The sequence below is a fragment of the Ursus maritimus genome, unplaced genomic scaffold (genome assembly GCF_017311325.1).
Source record: "Ursus maritimus isolate PB19 unplaced genomic scaffold, ASM1731132v1 scaffold_33, whole genome shotgun sequence".
In the NCBI taxonomy this organism is placed as follows: Eukaryota; Metazoa; Chordata; class Mammalia; order Carnivora; family Ursidae; genus Ursus; species Ursus maritimus.
In genome coordinates this window covers 24134110-24149917 of record NW_024425897.1, presented here as the reverse complement: position 1 = coordinate 24149917, position 15808 = coordinate 24134110, and the positions used below count along the sequence as shown (strand labels likewise).

General features: G+C 43.0%; 1 protein-coding gene, 1 long non-coding RNA gene and 1 pseudogene across 3 annotated transcripts; 1 reads left to right on the top strand and 2 right to left on the bottom strand.

Moving 5' to 3' along the window:
- Positions 1-1651: 1651 nt before the first annotated feature.
- TMED2 (transmembrane p24 trafficking protein 2) lies at positions 1652-11148 on the bottom strand. Its single transcript, XM_040620017.1, has 4 exons — positions 10871-11148; positions 9201-9393; positions 6454-6561; positions 1652-3181 (listed from the first exon to the last, which is right to left on the bottom strand). The coding sequence occupies exons 1-4, from the start codon at positions 11048-11050 to the stop codon at positions 3057-3059; spliced, it is 606 nt and encodes a 201-aa protein (XP_040475951.1). The 5' UTR covers positions 11051-11148; the 3' UTR covers positions 1652-3056.
- Positions 11149-11352: 204 nt separating this feature from the next.
- LOC103661131 lies at positions 11353-15514 on the top strand. Of its 2 annotated transcripts, none has more exons than XR_567976.2 (3): positions 11353-11474; positions 14241-14376; positions 15399-15514. It is a non-coding gene; the product is annotated as an uncharacterized LOC103661131 (long non-coding RNA). The 2 variants fall into 2 exon arrangements; XR_567977.2 differs by having other exon boundaries at positions 11368-11452.
- Positions 14369-15591, bottom strand: LOC103661130 (annotated as a pseudogene).
- Positions 15592-15808: the final 217 nt, after the last annotated feature.

The window sequence follows — 15808 nt, the reverse complement described above, 5'->3', positions numbered from 1 at the left end:
CTGGACGCCGCCGCCGCCACCTGGACGCCACCGGGCCACCGCCGGCGAGCACTTCCGCTTCCGGCCTCTCACGGAACCGCCGGCAACCGCGCTCCAGCAGCAGAGTTCCGGAGAGCGGGTAAAGAGTCCTCGCTGCGGGAGCCGGAAGAACTGGCCCCCCGGCAGTGAAAGCGGGCGGCTGGGACCAGGCCAGAGTCGTGCGGTCCGTCCCGCGCAGCCACCTTGGGTCGGGCGCCTTCCCACCGAGAGCAGGAATTTCGGCGGAGGGATTCTGCTCGGGCTCGCTGGCTTTCTGAGTCCATCAGAGGCAGGTGGCAGCACGAGACCGCGTCCTGGCCAAGGGACAGGTGGGTCTGGCGGGACCGGACAGAGATGTACCCGGCCCCCGAGCCCCAGGTCAGCAGATATGCGAAATCGGATTGGTGGTGGGGATCCAGTGCCCGGAACAGAATAAATGTTGGTTTACTTCCGAGGAAGTTATAGAGCCCCAAACGAGAACATGATCTTCCCGTCCCTGCGTTCCCCATCTGCTAGGGCCGCTCGTTTGTCCGAGCACACATTCGTTCAGCAAGCTCTCACTCATCGCCTGTTACATGCTGGGCTCCGCAGCACGAACTTACTCGTGCTGCGTACTTACAAATGTCATCTCAGTGAGGCCGCCCTTTCCTAATCACTAAAACCGCTCATCCCGCCTCACTTTACGTCCATTGCACTTACCATTAATATGCCGACCAATTTACATATTAGGTTCCTCTTCCCCACTAAAAGGTAAATCCCACGCCAATGAGGATTTTTCTTTAATTTCTTTAACCGAGTGGCTATCACTGGCAGCACACAGCAGTCACTTTATTATTTTGGGGATGGATAAATGAGAATAGTACTCATACAGGCTCCAGTCATCACAAACTAAATGAAGTGAAAGATAAAAGGCCTGAGGCAACGTTTCCACTGAAACAGGATCACACTTCAAAATACCTTTGACAATTGTTACAAAATGGGACTTCCACAGTTCTGAACATGAAGGCAGAAAGAAAGAGCATACTTGCATTTGCATTTAGGGCTCTACTTACTAGTTTTCAGACCCTGGATGCTTTCCAAGCCTGTTTCCCTTTTTCCAAAATGAGGATTATAATAGCACACAAGGTAAGGGCTGTTTTGAGGAATAAATGAGACAGACTGCATGTAGCGCTCATCATAGTGCTAGGGCATTCCACCATGTTCAACAAATGGTAGGTTGTTACTAGCAGGCCCTTAGTGTAATAGAGGAAGAGCAACAGTTTCTAAATGCAGAGATCTAGTTTCTGATTCCATCAGTCTTCATCTGAGGGTCTTGCACAAATCACTGAATCCCTCCTAAACTTATTTCCCACAACCATAAACCAGGCAGCTGAGTTAAAATAACTCAACTCTTTTTTTCCCAAATGAAAAAAAATACTTAAGATGTTAACACTGAATCATCAAAAGAAACTACACAAGATAAACTAGTATTGGGTTCCTACTCACTGTCCTCAAGTTTACAGACATACAAAGTGACAGACATTTTTAACAGGCATAGTAACGCAGAAAACACGGACATGTCTCATTTCAAATATGGATAGAAAGCTGATACTTAACAAATGTGAATTAACCATTAATATGAAACACAGAATACTGTTTTTAAAAAGAATTGTTTATTTACTGAACCTGGGGCGGATTAGATACACAACCAATTTTAAATGTACATCTTTTAATTCAATTTTGAAGTGTTTTCACACACACCAAAAAAAAAAAAAAAAAAATTGGCATTGCAACAGTTGTCTTAAGGTAAAATACAGTCACCTTAAACTGTTGCAAGTATTTTCACCCAAGGTTGAAAAATTGTTTATCCTGAACATGAAAACCTGTAACAAATTTAAATTAATTATATAAAACTCGTTACTTGTAGTTTTCCCCTTGCAAAGATCCAAAAAAAATGTACAAGTAACTAATATACATCAGTCACAACATAATCCTGGATCACCCCCACACCACAACCAGATGCTCCTTTAATTTTAAACCCATCATCAGAGACCAAGAGAAAGTCATTTCATTTTATACAAAACAAAATTCACATGTGCCAAAAAAGACCCAAGAAAAACAAAAACAAAATCCTAGTACTGACAGTGATGTCCAGTACCCTAATTAAACAGTGGCCAAAATGCCACTGATCAAAAATAAAATAGTGGCTGTATATCATTGCAATGAAATCCAAGAGGCTTTAACCCTTTGGCATCAGAAATCCAGATTTTTCCAATTATATGAATGCACACTTCCTACATGCCAAGAGTGGAGAAAGTGGATGTGCTAGCGTAGAAAGAAAAGAGCTACCATTGGCTGCAACACCCAGAGAACTGGCTTTAGTAGAGACTGCTCGCAAGGTTACGCAGAAACCAAAAAATGGTTATTAGCTGCTTGTGTCATCAATTTAATTGGAGGTGATTGAGTCCTAAGGTTCAAAACACAAATTTAGGGGGGAAATGTGGTTGGGTTAAGTCTTATCTTTAAAGCAAAAACAAGACAGACAAGTATAAAAGTACCAACCTGGTAACACTCCAGTCAGAGCTCTGCCAGTAGGCTGGGTAGAAAATGTCAAGATTCAGACAGTTGTTTCTCATAAGGACTCAACAAAAAGAATCTTTAATGACTTGAACTACAGGATAAGAGATCCAAAGAATGCAGTCATTTAAGTGAAGTACTATCCATGAAGTACTTTTCTGAGCTGCACTTCATCATGAAAACAAAAGGAAAGAAGATATAATCGGGACTATATGCCTGTATTTCATTTACAGCATTGGAGTTCTGACAGACCTGTAGAATGGACGCAGAATTCAAATAAGAAATTATGCCAATCAAGTATCAAATTTTCACTCTAACTTTCCTAAAAAGGTGTTTTCCCCCAATATCTATTAATCACAAAGAAACATAAGCTGTGAATGTACAGTTTCAAAAATAAACATGTAGAAACTAATGACACTATTATCACCAAGATGTTTGGTAAACAGTGAATTATGATTTTGAGATCATCAGGAAAAGGCTTTTTAAACAACCCTCCGGACTTCAAAAAATCTCTTCAGGTAGTAGATCTGTCCCAATGTCATGGCAACTAGAACAAGAGCTTCAAAGAAGGACCAAAGGACCACTCTGCTGTTTGTGTTGTCGTTGACTGTGAGGACAGACAAACAAACAAAATTTAACCAAAAAAAAAAGCATAAGCATCATAAATCATCCTAGTCTTTAGTCTAGGAAAGTAATATTTTGCACACCATTCATAGTACTCTAAATACTTTTGTCTTTTGTCCCCAAGCAACTCAACAAACTTAGAAGCAGAAAATTGTAGCTATAAACGGGACCTTAAAAATTCAGTGGGTATGGGGCGCCTGGGTGGCACAGCGGTTAAGCGTCTGCCTTCGGCTCAGGGCGTGATCCCGGCGTTATGGGATCGAGCCCCACATCAGGCTCCTCTGCTATGAGCCTGCTTCTTCCTCTCCCACTCCCCCTGCTTGTGTTCCCTTTCTCGCTGGCTGTCTCTGTCTCTGTCAAATAAATAAATAAAATCTTTAAAAAAAAAAAAAAATTCAGTGGGTATGGTCAAGCCTACTCTGCTTGCGCATGGGGAGCGGGGAGCAGAGAGGAAAAGTGACTCGCCTAACTCCGCAAGTGACTTCAACCTCTAGGGTTAAAACCCAATACAACCTTCTTTCTCCCTCACATTAAAATATTCCTACATTATAAATCTTTTTTGCTGAATCAGAAAATCGACTTTAAAAAATGGAGAGATTATTTCAAGACCATACAGTTATCCAAAAGCACTACCTACCTAGTCAAAATGTGTCAATCTAAGTGGCTTTTTTCCTTAAACATTTATTCAACAAATATTGAGCACCTACTATGTATTTGGCAGCTATTCTAGAAGGAGGAGGTTTCCCAGTCTCATGGACCAATACTGGCAGTTACTACAAACTGGCACTAGTCTCATGATCTATCCCACTCTTAAACTGAGAATTTGATCCTTAAAACAACAACCATGATCACCCTTTATTAATTTATTCTGTTCAATCTATGTCACAGGCTTTCAAATTTCTGATCAAATTCTACAGCCTTTTTTTTTTTAAGATTTTATTTATTTGACAGAAAGAGAGAGAGACAGCCAGCGAGAGAGGGGAACACAAGCAGGGGGAGTGGGACAGGAAGAAGCAGGCTCCCAGTGGACAAGCCTGACGTGGGGCTCGATCCCAGAACGCCAGGATCACACCCTGAGCTGAAGGCAGACACTTAACGACTGAGCCACCCAGGCGCCCCATACAGCCTTAACTTTTTAAAATTACTAGGTAGTTTCTGATTTTTCTACAAATGGCCAATATTAAAAACAATTATAATCAGCAATATAGTAACAGTATTAATCAGCTGAGTGTCATATTTTTAGATATATATCATTTGTAGAACGTTAGACTATAATAGCTACTGGATTAATAATCACTCAAAAAGAAGTGAAAAGCAACTAACAGGTTCCCAAAAAGATAACTTACAGTTAGCAAAAAATGTGGCTTTTTTCCCCAGAGCAAGAGGAGACACATGCCCAAGAACATTATTAATTAGAACCCTAAAAATCATCAAAGCTGAAATTTTTAGTAATAATTCCATGGCATGAAGTTTACTTCCGCTGAAAACTTAATAACCAGTATCTAGCTAACTGTGAAGGACTAGCATTTTAAGATTTGTGTCTGAAAGGGGAATGGCTGAGTAAACACTTCAAAATATTAAGCAATTGTATAAAAAGAAGTATTTATCTCTCCCTTCACTTTACCTGAAAAAGTATGTATATAAGACACTGTCCTCACACTAGTCACATATTAGCTAGAAGGAACACAGTATTATCACAACACTGGAGTAAAGGAAGAAAAAATTTCTCATTATGTTCATCTCTTAAGGAGTAAGTGCTGTAGGAAGATGTACAAAAAACAAACACTGTGAGAACTATTTAATTGGCAAAAATAAACAGAATGCCTAAAATTCTATTTGTCTGTGAAACAAATGCAGGAGCATCTCCACTCAAAATTAAGTTTAGAAGATTAACGCTGCATGCCCCCACAGACCAGAAGACAGGTCTTCCTCTGACTGCTGTGTTCCCAAGAACCTCCTATACCTTTAAAGCCATCTGGTCTGAACCAGTTAAAATGAAAAGCAGTGTAAGCTCTTGGCCCTCAGACTCTGCTCAGTGCCCTTCTCATCCCAGAAGCAGCTGGCCCCCACTGGAGAGCAAGGTAATCAACAGATGGGTCCCGGCCGGGTGAGGGAGAGAGGGTGGTGATCCCAGAGGGTGAACAGATCACCAGTGGAGGCAAAGAGGAGAAGAAATCCTAGTGGAAAAGGCAGGAGTGCATATATACAAGCCTTGGTCCACCTCACTCCCCACTCCACTCCGAAACAGGGAGAACAGCAGCTCTCGCTTCTCCAGTCCGTTGTGTTTACTCATTACTCTCGCACAGAAAGACAAGGTTTATGTCTTGCTCTAGGTCCTAAAGGCTCATTTCTATCCATGGCAAGAGACGAAAAGGGGGTAGGGAGAACACAAACCACATCCTGAAGGGGTTCAGCCTGTGCCTCTCTCTCTGGAGTCATTCTTCTCTCTATTCTCTACCCCAACCTCGGAACAAAGACTCCTGACTTCAACCACTTTGCGTTTGCAGATGAGCTTGCTCCCATGAGATCTAGCCCCAAGAACTATCTGGAGGATGAAAACCACTGAACCACAGGTGTGGACCTGGATCTAAAATAGGTTATCTGGTCTGTGTGTCAATATGGTACCTCTCTATTTTACATGCAAAGGCGTAATACTTAAGGCTACAGCATGGGCTAGACAGGCTTTTGGATTCCAGTCATCACTGTTTCTACAGATAAACACATTCCCTGTTCCTAGTTTACAAACTCAGGAGCCCAAGCTGAGCTTCACCTGGTGACTGCCTAGATTCATGTTTTAGTGCTATTTTAACTAGCCTAAACCTTCCATTTGAGGAAAAAAAGCTAAATCTCAGCATATAATATTAATACATTGGCACAGAAATGTCAGATATGTGATTAAAAACCAACCACTTTATAATTTTCCTTTCTGCTTTGGGAAAACTATTAGTTTATTCCTTAGCTGACCAGATTTTTTTTAAAAAAACTCTTAAAAGCTCGTGCTAAATCTTAACAGGATTTTTCAGTTTAGAATGAATGTCCCAATAAAAAAACTAGTCTAGTACAAAGCTCTACTGACATGTACTCAAAAAATATCTTTGCAGGGGTGCTTTTTTAAGTCAGCACTTTACTATGATAATGTTTGTAAAATACCCAAATGAGGAAAATTCAAGCAAGCTGTTGGGTAATACACCTCAGGATTTCATGGCCACCAAGGTTAGTATCACCAAGTGATACAAAGTTACAGCATTAACTTACTTGCTCTGTGTATTCTCTCCCGAACTTCCATGTACTCCTGTTCATGCTTTACAGCTGTCATTGCCACTGCGAGCTCGTTAATCATTTCTTCTAGCTTGTTCTGGTGAGCTACAGAAAAATGTAAAAACAGATTAGCACATATTTGGCAATCTCCTTTTGAAAAAATACATATAAAGCAATATTCCTCAAAATATTCCTCAGAGAAGGCATACAAAAGCAGCTGTTTAGAAATGGCTCAGACATCATGTTGGACTACTGATGACAATTTAATTCTCAAAGCATTTTTTTTTTAATGTCCATTCCCAGAACACAAAGCTCTTTCAGGGTGGAAAACATACTATATAATGCTTACTAACGAAAGGAAAACAATTAACCCTAAGAAACTTCCTCTAATGAATTGCTGCTAAGTTCACTACATTGACTAACTGGAGAAAAAAGAAAAGAAAAGACTGAGGAGGGGGAAAAAAACAGAGAACACAAAATATAAAACAAAATTCCTAACAACAATCCTATAAATAACAATATTTAAAATCAAAACCTATGCTTTAGAATCATATAACTCTAATGTCAATTTAAGAGCAGCCTCAAAACAAGACTTTTAATCTCAATGAAGCTGAGCAAAAACTCAAGACGTTCTTGAAAAAATCCACACCAAAATTCAAACATTCTTCTATGGAAATCAAAGCAATAATTTCACTACAGTGGAGAATGGCAGGCATTATAAGTGAAAAGACAACCTCTCAGTTGCACAAGGTTTGAAATCGAGTATTCTTTTTAGCCAAAAATGAATATAAGGTGAACTAACATTTCTGAAGAGTAAGTGTATGCTTCTAGACAGTGCTGTGTTACGACAATGAACACACGGTTAGGAAAAAAAGTATCTACCACAAGGGAAGATTCCCATTAGAGGGCCCCTACCCATGTTAAGGTAGTTAGGCTAGAATCTCAAATCATCCCTCACCAGCTTCACTCGGAAAGCCCCAAGCACGACACGAAACCTTAGGAGCAGGGTTTCTCAGGAACGGCATTGTTGACATTTTGGACCAGATAATTCGTCATTGTGGGGGGCCGTCCAGTACCTTTTAGGATCTTCCATCCAGCCATGAGATCAAAAATGTCTCCTGATAGGGGTGCCGGGATGGATTAGTCAGTAGAACATGAGACTCTTGATCTCAGGGTTGTGAATTCAAGCCCCACAATAGGCGTGGAGCCTACTTAAAAAAAAAAAAAAAAAAGTCTCCATATATTGTCAAATGTCCTCTTGGGGGCAAACACTGTCCTCACTTGAGGACCACTACTTTAGAATAAGGTTTGATTTCACAGCTTCCACTTACTGACACTAGCAAACAAAAGCAAGAATTTTAAATATTAAAGGTTTAAGAATAATTCAAGAGTCACATTCACCAGCCAATATATTCTAACTATTTAGAAGGGACTAATTTACAGAAAATGAACAAGCACAAACCCCTTCAAAACTCCGAATTCTCCTTGAATTAGCCAAGTCCTACACTGCAAATGGCCCCGAAAAACAAGCACAGGAATTACTAAGTAGTAGGATTCTCTAAATTCTACAGATTTCAAACCTAACAAATCCTTCTTTATGATGGAAGTACTCTACTAACTGCTTAATATCTAGGACAAATATTATCATGTTAATACTAGGATATGTGTTAAACAGCTAGTTTCCACAAATCCTGATGTACACTGTACACTCCCCCCCCACCACCACCCCAATCCAAATGTGCTGGTTCTTGGTAAGCAATTTATCCAGAAGACTTGATTCAGGGTCTACTGCTGGTCAGTGGAGAAATAAAAATTAATTGAACAACAATATATGACTGAAAGAGCTTTTGCCACCATCTCTAGACACAGCTTCTAGAACTGCATTTCACATCCAACCAAGTTTCAAGTTAAAAAAAAACTTCAATAACGGTAAAAACAAGCCAGGAAAATACTTCTTACAAAGTGAACAGCACCATTTGCCATTAGCTATGTTAGCGACTTTTACTCCTCCGGTTACAGTTGAATCTTTCCACCCTCAGCATTCATTTAAAAGAAATAAAGTATGATGTTACTCCGAAGATGTCAATCACTGTATTTCCAGTGCCATTAATTTAAAATGACCTAACCTATACCTCCCGTCAACCAAATAACGCAAAACAATGACCCTAAAACTCTATAATTAGTTGTAGAAGTCTTTTTTTAATTAAGAGAAAAAACACTCTCATGCTAACAAACTGAGGTTAGAAAGAAGGAAAGCAGAAATTAGCAGCAAAGAAAAATATGCAAGACAGGATGCTGTCAAAAAGCAATCCACCTACCATCCCAGGTATCTCCACCACCTAAAGAAAAGTGTAAGATATAAACACACAAAAATAAAACAACAAAGTTTAACCCAACTAGTCATGTATAAATGAGTAAATGATGATGTATATACCAGGATTAGCAAATCAACACAACAAACAACCTAAAACACACATAACCTACATGCTTACAAAAGCACAGACTGACTACGAAAAGTTGCCAGAACAGGCAATTGTAAAGAACTAAAACATAAAATTCCAGAAACTTATTTTTGATAATTTGGAGTCCTGGAGAAATAAAATGTATCACAAAAGTTTTTGGTTTTAAAGACAGTGAATGAACGTAGAATAAGAAATCAAAATAAATACTCCATTAGGTGAATAACAATGTACACAATATTAATTCTTGAAATGGGATATAAATCCTCTGAATGTTCACCTCACCTTCTGTTTCCATGTCTTGTCCTTTGGGTGCCTCCCCGATATCAATGGTGAACATCACTATTTTTGGAGTCATGGTAGACATCCTATTGCTAAAACAAAACTTATATGTTCCATCCATGTGAGCAGCAAATGTGTATTTCCCACTGGACTCTCGGTCTCCTTTATAAATTCCTTTATTATCAGGCCCTGTAATCTGGAGGCAGGAAAGAAATACACATCACAGAAGATTTAAAATCATACTCTTCGTAGGTGCTGTCTATGGGCAGTAGGATATTCGCTAAGAAAATGCAATTTTCACTTAATGACAATAAACCCTTTGGGCTGCAGTTCGCCCACTTATGAAACAAGGCTGGACTAGATGGCTCTCCAGAACATCTTTCCATCCAGCCTACATGCTTCATTTGTCTAACTTAAGCATGAACCCCTCAGAAACAGAAATATACATGGTCTCCAAATGGCCTTCTATCACCAACACACATGCAAACTATTAATATCAAAACATGAAAAAATATCTTTAAAACTAAGAAATTTGAGCAACCTACACTTTCAGATTCTCCTAACTGATTGCTGCAAACCAGTGAAGGAATCTGCTTTACCTGAGATACCAGAAGGCTTGAGAAAAAAAGACCAGACTTGGAAACTAAGAGACCCATGTTCTCATCCACCCGCTAAAAACAGCTGTTAGGCCTTGGTTAACTAACTTAGTTCCTCTTAGAAAGCCTGTCACCAGCAAAACTTGAGAGACTGGAATAGTTGATCACTAAAATCTTGACTAATTTTACCAGTCATCCTTCCATTATCCCTTTATCTTTGGACTTCACTTGTACTGTGTAATTGGTGCCTGACTCTGCCGTTCACTGTCAAATGGAAAATCCCTGAACCCAATAAATCATGTTAACAGTGAATTTAAGTATTAATTACATCCGGTTTCCTAAAAAAATAAAAATAAAAGCGAATTATTCTTTCCGTTTAAAAAAAAGGTAGAGGAGGAAATTTAGGGACTGCTGGTTTCTTAAAATAATTTACTGTTTTCTCCAGATACTGCATCTGCAATCATTACCCCTAAATTGAATGGCCCAACTCCACCTTTCCCCTAGTCAGAAATGGCTCAAGGAGCTATCTAGAGGTTTGCATAAAAATAGGTTAAACGCTCAGGCTCTTTTTATGAAAAATAAAGAAAAGCACAACGCAAATGTCTGCCTAGCCTTCTTCAGTAGCTTTCGCTTTACTTTTCCTAAAGCTTCCACGTCATGCCCCAACATTAATCCGTAACACGACGGAATGCAGCTGCAGATCCAATGGAGACCTGCCTTCAGCTAACCTCGACATTTAAGTGCCTTCTGGGCCCGAGCTGACACGCGGCGCCTGGCCGACAATGCTCAGCGCCAGGTTCCACGGGGAGCCCGCGGTTCAAGCTGAGAACCCAAAGCGACTAAGCAACGGCTGCGCATCCGGGCGGGATCCCGGGGCACGGAATCCGGGCGGGCCGCGGGGGAAAGGGCCGTTAGGGGGTCGCCCGGGCGGGGGCCAGACGGCGGCTCGGGCCCCTCCCAGCACTCGGACAGCGGCCTCCACGCCCCGTGTCCCCGCAGGCCCCGCGCGGGCTCCAGCGCCGCCAACTCCCGAACGGCCCCGCGACCCCGCCTGGGCCCCGGGCAGCGTGCCCGCACCTCCACGTCGATGTCCAGGAAGCCGCCCTCGGCCACCTCAAAGATGAGGCCCATCTTGGTGCCCGAGGTGACCCGCTCGAAGAAGCACTCCTCGGCATGCGCGTCGATGCTGACGAAGTAGCCCGAGACCGTGGCCAGAAGAGCGGCCAGGAGCACCAGCAGCTCAGCGAGCGTCACCATGGTGGGGCTGGGGCCGAAGCCAGGACCGGGACCGCGGCCTCCAGAGCCGCCGCCACCGCTGCCTCCTCAGCCGCCGCCGCCTCAGCTCCGCCCCTTCCGGCTGCGCCACCCGAGGGGGCTGATGCGGGCGCCGCGGATTGGCGGGCGCCGGCAGCTGCCACGTAACGGACGCACGGCGGCCGCCGAGGGACATGGCGGCTCCGCCCAACCCGAGCCTAGACGGTGGCTCTGAAGGGCCAAACATCGTTGTCCCCACCTCCCTCCCCTTTCCCGCGCAACCTAAATTTCATGTGGACCACACGAGAAAGCGACGGTATCGAGAAACCTCCTGCGCCCAGTGCAACTCCCTAAGACTGTCCAAAGAGATGGTGAAAGATTTGGAGGCAACAGTAGAAGCAAGAAGTAAAAGGAGAGGGTGGCCCGGGTGGGTCAGCCAGTTAGGCGTGGGACTTTTGATTTCCGCTCAGGTCACGACCTTAGGGTCCTGAGATCGAGAACCGGGTGGGGCTCCGCGCCCAGCGGGGAATCTGCGTGAGATTTTCTTTCTCTCCCCCAGCTCGTTGGCGCGCCGTCTCCCAAATAAATAAATAAATCTTTAAAAAGAAGAAGAAAAAGTAAAAGGAGACATAAGAAGTAAAAGACAGGGGCTCACCCCAGGGGCTTTGAGATTTTCTGTTGCACCCCCCCCCCTTGTCACCAGAAACTCGCTAACAAGCTCCAGACTGGTCTCCAATTACCCAGTTTTCGACCGGTTTGATCCAGTTCAGATGCCTGTTAACCCTCCAGAAGACCTCGGGGTCATTAGCATCTAACTTTTGTTGTTGTTTTTTAAGATTTTTTTAATTTAATTTATTTATTTGAGACAGAGAAAAAGAGAGCACAAGCGGGTTGAGAGGGAGAGAAACAGACTCACTGCCAAGCAGGAAACCCGTGGGGAGGCTGGATCCCAGAAATCATGACCTGAACGGGAGGCAGACACTCAACCGACTGAGCCACCCAGGCCCCAACTAAGATTTTATTTTTTAAGCAAACTCTACCTACCCAAGGTGGGGCTGGACCTCATAACCTTGAGATCAAGTGTCCCATGCTTCATGGACTGAGCCAGCCAGGTGCCCCGCTTCTAGTTGTTAAAATAAAAACCCACCTGCCAGCTTGCTGACATATCCGACTGTGCCCGTTTAAGGGAAGAAATGATATCCTCTGATTCAGAGAAGACTCTTACCCTTTACGGGAAAAACCCTCAAGTCAACTTCCCTGCCAGCCCCTTCCACCCTAACCCCAGAAACCCTGACCATGAGTCCTAATGGCAGAAGGTGCCTTCAGAGCATGAGCTGGCCCTCTCCATTCTCTGGCCATTGAACAGATTACCTGCCTGCTATCCAATACCGTTTGGTTACTTGGGAGAAGGTATTGAGCACCCCTTGGGTGCACCCCTTGGGAAACACCCTCATCCCACAGAAACCTACGGGAAAGGATGGAGGTGGGTGTAGACTGGGAAGGGGTACAAGCGAACCTCCTGGGATGTTGGAAAAGTTTAATATCTTCACCTAGTGTTTACATGTTATTTTTTAAATCAAGAAGATGTATACTTAAGACTGATGCACCTTATTTTCCTGTATGTATATAATACTTCAACTACAAAAAATACTTTTCTACCTTGTTCAGATCCTCCAAAACTAGAATTCTCAGTTCCCCCAAGTGTTGCTGCCACATCAGGCCCCCTAGCTCTTGCCAGCTGCTACGACGATTTTCTGCATTTTGCTTCCAGACATCCTTCTCATCCCTCAAAACCCAACTCAAATGTCACCTCTTTTCTTCTCTAGAATGTCCCGAGACATACCTCTGCCACATACTAGCCCCATGCTCTGTGCTTCCGATGCAGCTTTGTGCACTGAGTTACGGTTATTGACCAGTCCATGACACTTGTGAGCCACCGGCCTTAACATATATGTGCTGTGCTCCCAGAGCCTACCACAGGGCCGCAAACGACCTCGCTCATGACGTATGAGTTGAGTTCATTGCCCTGGCCTGGGGATGAGGAGACCTGGGTGGCTACTGCAGTTTTGCACAAAGCTGTGTGACCTTAATTATGTTCCGTCAACTTTGAACTTCAGTCTCCTCACCTATAAATAGGGGATGACACCACGTGCCTTGCTTGTTAGGGGGAGGACCAGATGACGCGATATATGTGAAGGTGCTCTGCAAATTTGAGGGATTATTTCTTTTTTTTTTTTTTTTTGAGGGATTATTTCTTGAAAAACCATCAGGCAATAGGGGGCAGTAGTGGCCCAAAACCCAGTTTCCCACTTCAGGTGTCAAGAAACAGGTGCTCAGTTACAGCGATGGAAGCTTCCTGGCCGTGACACTGTGTTACTGAACTCAAGCGTTCTCATAATAGTCCCCTGATTCCCCACTGTCCGCACTGTGGCTAAGGCCCTGGTTCTCCCGGCAGGTCAGTTCTGTGGTGTTATTCTAGGAGTCTTGAGCCTGTTTCTCCAGCCTCGCAAACCCACTTATGTGCTTCCACTTCCCTGTATTAAAATTTCTTTCTGATTACAATACCTACAGTAGCTTCCTCTTAAACTGAATTATTCTGATGGAAACAGCCTTTTGGACTTCCCAAGCAACTGAACTCCATAGAAAAGTGCCAAGGACAATTTTGTTCTTATCCAGAACTTAAATACGTTAACTTTCATTTTCAAACCGATGAAATATTCTAAATCCACTTATCGGGGACTTAAAAGTGTGGACATTTACCATCTTGGTGGACCACAATGAAATGTATATTGTGGGGATTTTATTACATAAATTGCGGGACCCAAATTCAAATGCCTTCAGGGATCAGGCAGTTCATGTGACTGAGAGATGACACCAGCTGAAGGCAATAGGGAGTGGAGAGGACTGTGGCAAATTGGAGCATAGATGCTATATCTAAATAGAGTTAACTCCAATGTTGGAAAACACAGTGGTGACCAAACCAAAAATGCACCCAGAAGTCCTCTGGAAATTTATTTTTTTGTATTATAAAAGTAATTAACTGTGCTATCTAAAAATTGGTAAAGTAACTCTAATCATAGCACCATCAAATAATCACTGTCAACTGCTTGGCATAGTTCCTTTTTCATACAGGTTTTTTTTACAGCGCCACTGTCATAAATTACTCATGAAGCGCCTTTCAACATTATTTCAGTATCTGAAGATGGGCTCCCAGGACTGGCCGGATCACCCACAGAAAGTGTGCACGTTTTGGGTCCTCAGCACAGACTGGCATATGCGCGTGTGCCTGGTGGGCATGAATACATTCGACACAGCGCGGGTGCCACACGGTGGGTACTTAGTAATTATATGACGAATGATGACCGAATCTTTCCACTGGGGTCTGGGCCAGAACCTACCAGGTGGTTATTGGTAGTGAGTGAGGTGCAGTAAAAAACAGGTCTTTCCTTCCCCTCTCCCTTCCTTCTTTCCTTCTTTCCAGCTTTATTGGCATATAATTCACATACCATGAAATCACCCTCTTTTTTCCACAGAAAAGTTCTTAGTTTATTACCCCTCTCGTGAAAAATCTGCACAATCACCACATATCAAGTCACTACAGAATCTTGAACTTCTGTCGTCCAATCTCCAGCTCACTGTTTGCCCACACCAACCCTGGCTTTTGCAGTCCCCCCGACTTCCTTCATTCTGTTCTCGTGTTCCTTTTGCTCTTTTCTTAACATCTTTTTCTTCTCATACAGACCATGTCTTACAAGTCTATGTTGGGATTCGTTTTTGTTTTTGTTTTTTGCATAATCTAAGGAATCGTTAATCATACCAAAGCCAGTTGTCTTGCCCCTGATAAGGGATAGAAACAGAAAAAAATGTTCACCTTCAGCCCAAAAGGCTGACCTATAGCCTGCACGGTTTTGACAAGGATCAAATATGTGCCAGTTGCCACATTCTTACAGGGTCTCATGATTGCCTGAACCTCTCACGGACAGTTCATATCAAAGTGAATGATAAGCACCAGAGAAATCTTGCAAAAGTAGTTTTATGAGTAGAAATTCAAAGAAGACATTTATGATCTAATACTCCCTGTACATCCCCTCCCCCTTGAGCACGAAGCATAAAACCACCAGCTTCATACAGCAAAAGTGCAGCCTTTCCTGCCCACTGCTGCTTAAATAAACTTACTAAGTTGCACCGTAAAACGTCTCAAGAATTCTTTCTTGACCGCCGCACTCCATGATCCCGCAACATCACCGCCAAAACTGGCTCTGAATCCAAATACGAAGATGATATCTGATGTGGTCTTATACATTTTGGGGTTTTTCCAGAATTTCTGTCTTAGGTACCGTTGTCATTCCAGGATGAAGAACATCAATGACCGTCTACTTCTGTTGAAGTAGTCAGTTGGTCATGAACTTCTTGGTCTGGATAGTTACTGTGTCGTTCATGATGGCAGCCAAGCTACAAGCGGCCAGGGAGGAAAAGAGCGGACTCACCCTTTTAAAATGTACTGCTCCGTGGTTGTTGGCATATTCACAGAGTTGTTCAACCATCCCTTCCAGTCCTAACTAGAATAGTGTCTTTCTGCTCTTGCTGACCTGCGGGTTGTCTCACCATCCCTTTCTGCTCCTCAGCCCTGTCATTACCTGTTGTGATCTACAAACTCTTTGACCCTCTTCCCTTCAAAAGGTGAAGCCTAATTCCCCTCTCCCGGACCAGGAGGCAGAACTGACTTAGTGACTCACTTCTGTTTAAGAGAACGTGGCAGAC